This window comes from Acomys minous, assembly GCF_964271855.1.
Source record: "Acomys minous genome assembly, chromosome: 2".
Lineage (NCBI taxonomy): Eukaryota > Metazoa > Chordata > Mammalia > Rodentia > Muridae > Acomys > Acomys minous.
The window spans coordinates 146268708-146281659 of record NC_140484.1 but is presented as its reverse complement, the minus strand read 5'-3'; the positions used below and the strand labels follow the sequence as shown (position 1 = coordinate 146281659).

Below are 12952 nucleotides of genomic sequence, written 5' to 3'. Positions count from 1 at the left end.
CTGTATGTATGTCTGTATGTATGAATGTCTGTATGTATGAATGTCTGTATGTATGTCTGTATGTATGAATGTCTATATGTATGAATGTATGTATGTATGAATGTATGTCTGTATGTATGAATGTCTGTATGAATGTCTGTATGTATGAATGTCTGTATGTATGTGTGTATGTATGAATGTCTGTATGCATGTGTGTATGTATGAATGTCTGTATGTATGTTTGAAGTGTTAGAGCTTTCCTTCCTCTATCCACCCTGTGTATGTTCCTCTGTGTGTGTGTGTGTGTGTGTGTGTGTGTGTGTGTGTGTGCGGTTTTTTCTTTCTCTTTCTTGCTGGCTTACAAAGACTGAATGAGCCCAGAGCTTCTCAGTGGCCAGCTGTTCCATGCCGCTGGTCCCTGAGATAAACACCCTGAGAGTTTTTCTCAAGAAGCCATTAGTTTTTGGCCTCTCCTGGCTGTCTCTGGATCAAAACAGAGCTCAGCTCCTCCAGCGCCATGTCTGCCTGCACGCTGCCATGCTTCCTGCCATGACGATAATGGACTAAACCACTGAGACTGTAAGCCAGCCCCAGGGAAACATTTGCTTTCCTAAGAGTTTCCTTTGTCATGTTATTACTTCACAGCGATAAAGTCCTAACTAAAACACCTGCCACCCTTTGTCCTGATGATGAGCACAGGTGCTCATCCATGACTGTCTTGAGTTAACCACTGTGGTTCAGGGGACCTGCCCAGACCTAACAGACATCTCCCTGAAGATCCTGACGCAGTACTCTACACAGATGGAAACAGCTTTACTAAAGAGGAAGCCAGGTGCCTGGGGGCTACAGTTGTTACTTTAACTGAAACAATTTGGGCCCAAAACTTGGGGCAAGATACCTCCACCAAGAAAGAAAAATCGATCACTCTAACACAGGCTCTAACGTGGAGAAAAGGAACGACCATCACCATATACATGGAAATCACTAGGAATTCGCTACAGTGCATATCCATGGTGTGATCTATAGAGAAAGAGGACTCCTCACTCCCGGGAAAAGGATATTTAAAAACAAAGAGAAAACACTGTACCTCCTAAATGTTACTGGGCTTCCCCTGTTGAGTTGCTGTCCTCCATTGCCAAGGACATAAAAAGATGTCTCCCCTGAGGCAAGAGGTAACTGGACTGGATCTGGCTACCTATAAAGTGTCCCTAAGATTAAGCAGTGAAGGAAACTATAAATAACTTAAAGCTGATGAAAATGTAATTGAATAAGGAGCTAAGTTCCAGATGCATCAAGTAGCAGAACTTTGCAGCTTCAGCTTCAAGGTTCTGACTTTAGAGTCGAGAATATAAAAAAGAAGTGTGGAATCTTCCTTTGTGGCTAAGGAAAGCCACTGAGGCCAGGCAAGTTTCAGGAGCGTTTCTACATGGAGGCCCAAAAAGGCCATTGCATAAGGTTGTGAAGATGAAAACTGAATTATGTTGGAGGCCCAAGATGTTGGAGATGCCAGAGCCATAGGACACCTGCCAAGCAGAGCTGCAGAGAAGGTGTGGAACCAGCCCAAGAGAGAGGTGTGTTGCAGTCAACAAATCTGGAAGGAGCAAGAGATCTGAAAGTGCTTTGACATCAGACATGGAGATGAAAATTAAGTTTCCCTTCTGGGTGTTAGCCCCATATTTGGTCTGGTATTTCTTCAGCATATTCTTTTTCTTCCATTTGGAAAGTCTTAGTTAAGGTTTTGTTGCTGTGAAGAGACATTATGATAATGGAAAGAAAAAATGGTTAATTAGAGCTGGCTTACACATCACATTATTGTGATGGTGGAAATCATGGTAGCATGCAGGCAGAAATTATGCTGGAGAGGTAGCTCAGGGTTATCGATCTGGATCCACAGGTGGCAGGAAGAGAGAGCCACTGGGTCTAGATTGAGCTTCAGAAACCTCAAAGCCCACCCCCAGTAACACACTTCCTCCAACAAGGCCACACTTCCTAACCCTTTCAAATGAGTCTCTGGGGACCATTTTCATTCAACCTGCCATAGTAATATGTGTTTTGTGCCATTATATGTTGGAAGTATATGACCTGCATTTTGATTTTATAGGGAGCTACTGAAAAAGATTGCCTTGAGTCTCAGAAGAGACTGGACTTTGATGCAGTGTAGAGACTGAAAGACTGTGGGGACTTCCAAAGTTGGACTGCATACATTTTTGCTTTATGATATGGCTACATGCCTACAGGGCCAGGGAGAAGAGTGTGGTGATTTGAATAAGAACGCCCTCCAATAGGCTCTCATAAAATTTTATGCTTAGACATCAGGGAGTGTCACTATTTGTAAGAATTAAAACAGGAGGGTGTGGCTTTGCTAGAGGAGGAAGTGTATCACTGGGGGTGAGTGCTGAGATTTTGGAAGATCATGCCAAGCCCAGTCTCAGTCTCTCCTCATCTCTCTCTGCCTGTGAATCAGGATGTTCGTCTCAGCTCTAGTATCATGTTTGCCACTATGCTCCCTGCCATGATGATAATGGACTAAGCCTCTGAAATCGTAAGCCAGCCTCCAATTAAATGTATTATTTCCTAACAGTTTCCCTGGCCATGGTGTCTCTTCATAGCAACAGAACAGTGATTAAGACAACCATGGATCCACCATACACAAGTTAAGAAAGTGGAATCCAAGTGCATTGTCTCCCGGACTATGGATCCAATAAAAGTAAGATTTTATAGGCCACAGGACCTTCCACTTCCTGCCTCTCTAACTTATCCTGAGTATTGTGTTTGCCCTATGGGTATAAGTTCAGGGTCACAATCCAATCCCAATTGTGCTCAGGCCTGGACCTGGGAGCTAAAAAATAAAGATAAAGGGGAGGTGAGAGCTAGTGTGCACTACAGAACAGCAACTCATATTCCATCATGATTTTGTACACTAATGCCCACTTTAAGTGTCTGGCACTTAAAGTGTATTAGAGAAGGGAAAGGAGTTTATTTTTTGAGATAAGAATACAGAGTTTACAATTCTATGCATGCCCTATGGCTGGGATCCCTAATTGCCAAGGACAAGGCATTTGCATTGCATTGCAAAGTATGGGGTTGTGAAACAGAGGCTTTCCTGTAACAATTGAATGATCACAGTGGCCATAAAATTAAAGGTCAGGATATTCCTTAAGGAAGAATTTGGCCTCGGGGAAACAAGAAAAATCAGATTCTTGGACACAGGAAGGGAATCCAGGGATAGATTTACTAACCAGAAGAAAATGTCCACCCAGATCCTCCAACCTTTTAGTCCTAACAAAGATCTTCTACCCATGGCAAAGCTCTGAGCAACTATCCCCTCTTGGCACACCCAGGACAAGAGTTCTATCTCCCTCTGGCCAGGAAACTGAGAGATCCCTGTGGTTGTTTGATTAAGAATGGCTCCCATAGGCTCATATATTTGAATGCTTAGTCGTCAGGAAGTGATATTACTTGAAAAGGATTGATTAAGAGGTTATGCTTGTTGGCACAGGTATGGCCTTGTTGACACAGGTATGGCCTTGTTGACACAGGTATGGCCTTGTTGACACAGGTATGGCCTTGTTGACATAGGTATGGCCTTGTTGACATAGGTATGGCCTTGTTGACACAGGTATGGCCTTGTTGACACAGGTATGGCCTTGTTGACACAGGTGTGGCCTTGTTGACACAGGTATGGCCTTGTTGACACAGGTATGGCCTTGTTGACATAGGTATGGCCTTGTTGAAATAGGTGTGAAAAGGCCCATACCAGGCCCAGCGTCTTTCTTTCCCTCATCCTGCAGACCAGGATGAAGCTCTCAGCTACTGCTCCAGTGCCATGTGCACCACCATGCTCTCTGCCATGACGATAATGGACTCCTCTGAACCAGCCAGCCAGCCCTAATTAAACTGTCTTTTTTTATAAGAGATGCCATGGTCATGGTGACCATTCACTTCATTAGAACACTGACTAAGATAATCCCCATTCCTATGTTCAACTCTTGACAAGGTCTACCACTTAACTAATCATTCCCAGGCACAAATCAGCCAGGATTACTGGTTCTGACTAGCAGTGCCCTCATACCATGTAGGGATAGGAACCAACCAGATGCTAGGCCCTTGACTGACAAACTCATTGTGAATGGAAACAGCCCAAATTAACATCCGAGGACCTATAAGAGAATGGAACTTCTCTAATATCCAACGCTTTTAACCTATGTGTTGGACCCCATGGCCGAATCTGTCAGCCCTCTGAGGCCTTGAGGACAGAACTGAGCCTGGCTCAAGTTTCAACAACAGTCTCTGGTTGATACTTCCACATAAGAATGACTCAGCATGGTCCATCCAGGCACACCCTGGTGCGAACTTTGCCTGCCAATGGTCACGTAACACAAACCAACTGGTCCCACAGTATCAGACCACTTTACGTTCTGAGAGACGTCATATCTCCTGACACCTTGTACCCTGTCCACTCCCTATGCTCTATAAAAAACCCACCATAATAAAATTGAAATCTTGCTCCAACAAGACTCCCAACTCTGTGTGTTTTTCCTCTGGGTCTTGTAGGAGGAGGCTGATTCGTTAACACTCACCATCCCGCTCAGCCCCCAGGGAGAGGAAACAGCAGGCTCGAGTCCCCTCTGGTTCCAGCCCTACCTGCCAGTGTAAGAGACCCAGCACCTATGCACTTCCCCTTATTCTAATGCCTGCTATTCTGCCTTGTGGGCTAACTCATCTAGACATCCCAACGTTACCCAGCCCCTGAGATTAATCTGTAATCATGTGCTAACATTTGACTGAATGTGCCTCTTCTGGTCCTTTCCAAACTAAGAAACCCCTTTTATGCATCTTAGTATACACTCTGCCCCAGTATACATTCTGTATACTACCTATATAATGGGAAAGAAGGGAAAATACATTTTAATATGGATCCTGGACTATTAAAAAAAAAGCTGTGCCTGTCTTTATCCCACTCCTCGTCAAAGTCAGTATAGCAGCTCAACAGCCATGGGCACATCAGCCTTTATCAGGGGCTTTAAAAACCTAAGAAACTAACCTGACAAATTGCTGAGGACATAAGGGTATTAAAAAGTTTCCATTTCTGAATTAGAACAACAGTCAGACTCCCTTCCTACAAAATCAGAGAGGCTTAGACTTATTTCTCATGAGACAAGGGGGACTAGGGTGGCTTTGGGAGAAATCTGTTGTTTCTATGCTAATTGACAAGGAGTAATCAGAGAAAATATTGCCATGGTAAGGAAAAAACTCAAAAAGAGAAAGCCATTAATCAGAGAATTGGTACCAGTCTCTGTTTCTTGGTCCCCATGACTAACTTCTCTGCTATCAGCACTAACTGGGGCTTTAATTCTCCTGATTCAATCAATGATGAGGTGTGGGGAGCCATGCCAAATTCTGCCATGTCAGAAATCCCATGCTTAGGCTGCACACTGTGACCTTCCAGTTGCTGAGCTCTGTCAGAGGAGTTCTTTGTGTTCCAGGCCATCCTTGGACTATTTACCTTTGAAAGAAGTAGGGAAATCCCTACTGAGAGACACCTGGAGGGTTAAGGAAATCCTTTCAGAGAGCTACTCAGTAATAGGAAGTTCTTACAGAGAGCTACTCAGGCTATTGTGTTCTTCTTGCCTTGGGAGCTGGGGAGAGAGGGATCAGAATAGATCCTATTGACCTTGCTATATAAAGTCTTACTCAGGGTTAGGGTTTAGAGTCTTGATCAGAAATTTCCCGACATGACTCATTATTTCTCACGTCTCTGTACCCTACTCTCAATCCCCACTCCCTCTTTCAGGTGAACCCTGATTCTATTTTTCCCCACAGGCCAGGGCCCGACAGTCTTAAATAGTATGGCCAATTATGTAAAATGAACAACTGATTCAGTCAAATTAATGTTCCATAGGACCAACTACACCTCTTTAGGGAAGGATGAACTCAATATTTGACTTATTCACTGAGACTAGTGATGAATGTTATGGGACAAGTTTCCTCCATCTTCTCTCAGCATTGGTTTAACATGAAACTGACCCTTTTCCCTTCGTATTCCGCTCCCCACTGTGAAAAGCCCTGTGGGGATGTTGTAGAAACTTGGGGTCAAAATGCCCCAGCTATCTGCATGTTCTTGGCTTCTGTTAAACTACTTTCTTGCTTCCCCCTGCAACTGCCAAAAAGGATGTACTTTTTCTGTCTTCTTTTCTTTTAAACTCTCCCTGTAAAAGGATGTAAGAAATGTTTCTCTCCAGGCAGTCGCTGGCTAGCTCAATCTAGACTCTCAATTTGGACTTGAGTCATGCTGAGTCATCTTTGAGTCTCTACCTCACAACAGGTGTCAAAGTGTTTCGTCTTCTTTAGTTTGGGCAGTAGTCAGGGATTGGAGGCAGATCCTGGCAAACATTTTACAATCAAGCTCACAAAAAGGTATAACCCAAAGTAACCTTATGTAGTGGTTTCTTTTATAGCTCAGTTATGTTACGTGAATGTGTTTTTGTTTTAATCCCAGGTGTGGAATAAAAGCAGGTGATTACGATTTGCCTTGTGCTCTATCGTATGGTATTTCCAGATACAGATAGTTTCTGCAAGTGTGTGACATTTGAAATTCTGGGAACTTTTGAGAGGATAGAAATGCCAGAGCCCCAAAGGGGCCACTTGTGCTCCAAGGAGGCTGCTGCTGCAGTTCATCGAGCAGTCGTTGGAGATGAGAAGAAGAAATTGGATATCCTGAGGATGAAGATTGGACTTGCCCCCGAGGAATTCGATGCCCTTAATCAGCAGGAAGCAGATTAACGAGGTCTGCAGGCCGTTCCCCTCTAACCTTCTTTATCTCCTGCCTAATGTTGGGGAATGTAATGGATTAGGATGGAATACTAGTGGAAGGATGGTAGATATAAGAGCCCAATAAAGTAGCAAAAGCAGATAAACCTAGGGCTGGAGAGACAGCTTAGCAGTTAAGAGCACTGACTGCTCTTCCAGAGGACCCGGGTTCAAATCCCAGCACCCACATGGCAGCTCACAACTGTATGTAACTCTATGATCTGACACCTTGAAGCAGACACATATGCAGGAAAAACATAAAAAGATAAAATAGAAATAAATAAAATGTTAAAAGAAGGAGGAGGAGGAGAAGGAGGAGAAGGAAATCCTACAGCTTTAAATTCAAGATCCTCCTGCCTCATCCTCTTCAACATTTGCCTTTTGACATAGCTTGCCATGGATAGAACTGAAAACCATGTTCCTTGATTCCTTCACACATGTTCTAACCTCCTCTGCTTTGCCATCTACATGTCCACCCCTAGCCCCAACAGAAGCACAGGAAACGTCCATCTAGTACTCACAACTTCTAGCATGGTTGTTCCCTCTGCTTTTTCAGGGGTGACCGCCAACTTGCACCGGTATTCTCCGGCTTCCCACAGCTGGACCCCAGGCAGATGGAGTGAGGCGTCTCCTGATTCCAGCCCTGACAGTGACACCATGGCTCCGGGGCGAAATGCCACTTGGTGATTTCCATAAAACTCAAATACCTTGGCCTCGGATTCAGCCGACGCATTCTTACAGAACCAGATGACCCCCACAGTTTTGATGTCCAGTTGTGGGGAACCAGGGATCTTGCAGGCTATAGTGACATTGTCGTATAGGAATACCACTCGTGTCGTCCCTGTTGTCTCCACATCCAATCCACCGGTGGCAATAAATGAACTATTATGGGAGGCCCTTGGTAACCAGTCACTGGGAAGTAATGTATAAACCCTGGGGGCTAGAGAGATTAGAACGGCTTTTATCTATAGCCATTTGCTAATCCAATTGAACCCTCAGCCATGTTCTTTCTTTTTGGACTGTTTTGCTGGTAGGGGTCCCTGTGCATTTTAGAATCAGCTACTTAATTTTTACTTGAAAAATTAGATTGGGGTGGGGTACAAGTGCATACCGTAACACCTATGTAGAGGTCAAAGGACACGTGTGAAAGTAAGTTCTCTCCTTAAACCATGTGGACGCCAGAGAGCAAACGCAAGTCATCAGGCTTGGTGGCAAGCACCATAAACTACCAAAGCATCTCACGAGTACCATCTTATCCATTTCTACAGGGAAGTCTACTAGGGTTCTAATAGGAACCACACCAAGTCTATAGATCAGTTTGGGTGTGTTGTCATCTTTAAAATGTTACATTTTTCTAATAACGTGTTTGGTGACGTGCCATGTACGGAATTCTTCATCCTCCCAGCATTTGGAAGTAAGGACTTTGGGGGTGATGATTAGGGCATGAGATGAATGGCATTAGAGCCATTAACTAGAGCTGCTGTGCGAACCAAGAGAGAGACTGCTCTCTGCCATGATGACAGAACAGGAAGTAATCTTAGAATTGGCCCAGCTAGCTCCTTATCTTAGATCCCCAAGCTACAGAACTAAGACCTTTTGAATGTTACCATAAAGCAAAAGCTGTCCCTCCCCACCTCTTCAAAAACTTTGGTAAAGATGCCTGGATAAGACAAAGCTGGAGTTTTTTGTTTGTTCGTTTGTTTTCTCTGACTAGTTCCCCTAGTTCTAACTTCATGGGGAAGGGAGCAAGGCACCCAGAGGGATGCAACGCAGGCAAATTTGCACACTAGAGGTTTTCAAGGCACATCTGAGGTATCAGTCAGTAAATCTGCACTTTGCAGAGCTCTCACAGTCCTGGCAGGCTATAACCACAGTATGTGGGACTCCACCCAAGCCCCAAGAGTGGCAGGAACAACAGCATTCTCCCTCTTCCCGCCCTTTCCATCCACATCCTACCTGCCATGAACTTGCACCACGAAAACATGAACCAGGACAACGTGAACAGCAAATGTGCCATTCCCAACAGTGCTGAAAGATACAGAAAAAGATGGTCTGAGGAGAGAGCACAGAGGATAAAGCCCTCCGAGGACCAGAGTTCAGATCCCCAGTGCACACATAAAAGCCAGGCATGAGTAGCAGCCCACCTATCATCCCAGCATGCTAGAGGTGGCCAGGCCACACTGGCTGCTCCTGTTTTCTCAGTTAATCTGTATAATCTATCTTTATGGAAGAAGTCAATGCTTTTCAGGAATTTCAATGTAGTGTCTTAAGCTTTTTTGTGCTCACAGGGTTAAGTTCATTATAACGACAAAACTGTTTTTCCAAATGAATCCTGTGCTTAAACATGCCAAAAATAAACTACTCAAGGTTAGCTTCTTGAAGTTTGAGCCAACACTGTTACTGGTGTTGCCAGACAGACACTGCAGGCCATGGCGTCTAAAGAGACCCCCACACTAGGAGAATGGCAGCATCCATACATTTAAAGTAACAAAATGCCAAAAAATATTACATAAAGTTTGTGAAGGGTTTTTTGTTTGTTTATTTTTTAAGGATAGTATTAAAGAAAGTATTTAAAAGTAAAGCCCTCCTCCCCAAATCCTGTTCCTTTGATCTTGTGCCAGCATTGTCAACTGTCAAGTCATTTCCCTCTTGCAAACAATAAGCTGTTAACCTAAGATATAGTAGATTGTTTTTGCTTTTGGCTTCTCTTATTTCTCATATCCAGTCTCCCACTCAGCACCGTGCCTTTCAGTACCTTTACTCCTGCTGGCTGAGGACAAGTGGAGCACAGACACGGGGTAGAAGCACCAGGGAAATCATCAAGAGTGAGTATGGCCATGGTAAAGATGTAAAAAGAATCCGACCAGGGGACTTCCTGAGAGGAGCAAGTAGAACGAAGTGGGAAGAGCAGGAGAGGCGGATTCTAACGATAGCTGGATTCTAAAGAGCGCATGCCTTTTTCTCTTTTTCCTTTTCCTTTGGACACTTTATTTGCCTTTGCATCCCTGTTCTTGTGACATATTGTTACAACTCTTAGAGAAGTTCTTAATTTTTATTCTAAAAAAAAAATCTGTCTGCAGGCTCAATTTTCTTAACAATTTATACTTTATTATTGCTAGTATTCTGCTTCAGTTTGCCTACCTGTGATGTCACTGCTTATCTGCCATGGTGGCGTGGTCCTGCCCAGGGGCCATATAATAGACAGACACTCCATGTGGTCTCTCTCTCTCTCTCTCTCTCTCTCTCTCTCTCTCTCTCTCTCTCTCCTCCCTCCCTCCTTCCCTCCCTCCGTCTCTCTCTCTCCCTCTCTCTCTCTCTCCCTCTCTCTCTCTCTCTCTCTCTCTCTCTCTCTCTCTCTCGGGTACCCCTTCCCTCCTTTCCTTCTCCCCTCATGCTCATTTAATAAACTCCTTATAACATAACATCAGCTGCCTGGCACCTTATTATCTATCATCTTCATCTGCCTTTAATCTTTAATTATAACATTGGTACGGACCTCAGAGGACCTTCCCATCTGCCCTCCTGCTTCCGCACTCTCCGCCACCAGCTGGGCCCTCAGCCCACCTAGAAACTCTGCTGCTTTGCTCTCTCTCTCCACCGTGGCTGTCAACGTGGCTACACATGCCCCCACCGCCGCCGCCTGCCTGTCTCCTATACTTCCGGTAAGCTACCTTGGATAAGATCCAAGGTAGCCCTCACCCATCGGCTCCATCAGCCATAGACTTTTCTAGGTTTAAACTCACGTTTTCCTTTGATTGGACTCCAAGTCGCCGGAATGCAGCGTATCATCCCAGATGGTCTATTTTGATTCCAAGGGAGGCCTAAACAGCCCATAGTAATGGCTCCGACCCCGCTACATGACTAGCCGCCATCTTTGTTAGAGGCAACCACGTAGCTGTCCTTTGTCTTTAAGGACAACTGGGTGACTAGCCGCCATTTTGTTAAGGGCAACCACCACATGACACCCCACACCCCCCCCTCCGCTTCCCGCTTCCTGCCTCAGGTCAGCTGGAGATTCACTAAAGATGCGTGACCCCTAGTCCCAAGCCCCAGCTGCTCAGAGGCAGAGTCAATCCCCCCTACACACAGCAGTGCCTGGTTCCAGGCCCCTGGACCTCAGATGCAGCTTTGCTTTCTCTAAGACTATACCTTCCAACTCCTAAAAATAAAAATGTCTCTAATTTATTTTCTACTCTCAAAAAAAAATTATATGATTGTTTATTGAGTATACAATTATTTATTGGCTATGTTTTTTTATCCTGATCCAAATGTTTGATTCTAATCTATGCTCTTGATAATTCCTAGACAATTAAATAAATGCTTTTTTTCCTGTCATCATCTAATCTAGATTCAACTACAGGCTTCCTAGCTAATGATACATTTTTTAAAGTTATTCTATAATGTTCTACTGTATTAACATTCACTTGTTTATGATATTAAATTTCAAATCATTGTCTTAAACACGGTTCTGTACACTTAAAGATATAGATACCCCAGCCGCCCACCATTGAAGCTTTCTGCCCTTCATTTGCTGAAGCCACAGGGGCCAGAACACCCTGAAAAGTAATTTTGAACAAAAAAGTTTATTTTATTTTGACAATTTTTACACCATACCTAACACATACTAACAAAGAGAACTAACACTTTGAGATTGGAAGATTTCAAGAAAAAAAAAATCAGAGAATAATTACAGCTATTACCATTTTTTATTTGTTTGTGGGGTTTTGGGGGGTTTAATAATTTATTTTTATTTTATGTGCATTGTTGTTTTGCCTGTATGTCTGTGTGAGGATGTCAGATTCCATGGAACTGGAGTTGCAGGCAGTTGGGCAAGGGTGAGGGCAAGGGCCCTCCATTCCATTAAATTCCATTCTTCACTAAATCAAACTGAACGAAATTAAAGTATAAAGGCAGGTTTATGGCAGGTTCACCCATACTGCAGGAGGAGGTCAGGGAAGTCGCTCCTGGGCTGAGGTAAGGGCTCCTTAAAGGGGAACGGCCTGCTGACGTGATAGTAAGGTACTAGGTTGTGGCCTTGTTTTGGTGAATTTCGGGCCCTACAGAATGGTCTTAAGTCCAGTGTTCCTACACTTTGTACAGTGCTGTGTGCAGGCTTTTCAAGTACGGGCTCCCGGTCAGAAGAGGAAGATGGGGACCTCGTCGCCCACACCATCTTGCGTTTGTCCCAAATCCTCTGTCCTAACAGTAACTCTCAGCTACTGCCCCAACACTATGCATGCCTGCTGTGAAGAGATGGAAGGTGGTAAGAGAGGCTTGGTCTGACTTTAGGCGGAACCGAATCGTGTTTGCTCGCGGCGGTATGAAGACGGACTCTTTTAGCGGAAGAACGCCCTGCGCAGGCGGGCTGGGAAGTGGGAGGGCTTTCCTGGGTCTGTTAAAGAAGATTGCAGGATAGGGAGTGTTGGTGTGCAGGCAATTCCCTGGCCTGCCATCACGGGCCCTCGGCGGCCTGACAACTTGCTATGTCGTTGAGAAACTGTAAAATTATAAAATGTAAGACGCTTGTTTGCTTGTCCAGTGCCGATGCCGCTCCTGTCCAGCAGGAAAGACACCAACACCGGGAACTCTTCTTGCTGCAGTTTTATTCAGGATCCTTGACTACCGGAGTGACCCCGGGAAAAGCTCCCACAGAACCTTTATAGTGTGCTGTCCTATCAGAAACTGCCACGTCGTCACTCCTGGTTGGTGCATTCGGATCACACCTCACGCTATGTCTTGTTTGAATCACGCCCCCTTACGTCATGCCTTCAGGCATGCACATAAGGGGCTTGCTCACTGCGCATGCACAAAAGGGGGCGCATTGTGTCGGGGAAGCAGCAGGGGGCGCTGCTATCTGTGGCTCTCCACAGTCCAGCCTTAGCGGCTTCTCCGAGTTCTCATTACTGCTAACCTCAAGAGTTCCACCCTAGTTCCCAGAATAGTTACATGCAAGCTTCCAAATATCAAACGTCCCCATACAGTTTCCAGTAACCGCCCTAGGGACCCACACCCAAGTCCCCACAAGAGGTCTCCCAACGCCAGATGTCCTAATGTACATATGGTTTAACTTGATAAGCCACCCCACCTGTTTTGCGGTTTTTGCCTTTAAAACTAGCCTGTAACAGTCACTCGGGGTCCTTCACTTCCTGAGTGCTGAGGGACC

At 44.9% G+C, this 12952-nt stretch overlaps 1 protein-coding gene across 3 annotated transcripts in view; it reads right to left on the bottom strand.

The window, feature by feature from the left end:
- LOC311588299 (natural cytotoxicity triggering receptor 3 ligand 1-like) overlaps positions 1 to 12332 on the bottom strand; it is a 40418-nt gene extending 28086 nt beyond the window's left edge. For all 3 annotated transcript variants that reach the window (XM_084765817.1, XM_084765818.1, XM_084765819.1), the window contains exons 1-3: positions 10533 to 12332; positions 8747 to 8817; positions 7307 to 7655 (exon numbers count right to left, since the gene is read on the bottom strand). In XM_084765817.1, the coding sequence (XP_084621943.1) occupies positions 7307 to 7655; positions 8747 to 8817; positions 10533 to 10623 (511 nt within the window). In that variant the 5' untranslated portion in view covers positions 10624 to 12332. The remainder of the gene's footprint in view (positions 1 to 7306; positions 7656 to 8746; positions 8818 to 10532) is intronic.
- Between the last annotated feature and the right edge of the window lie 620 nt (positions 12333 to 12952).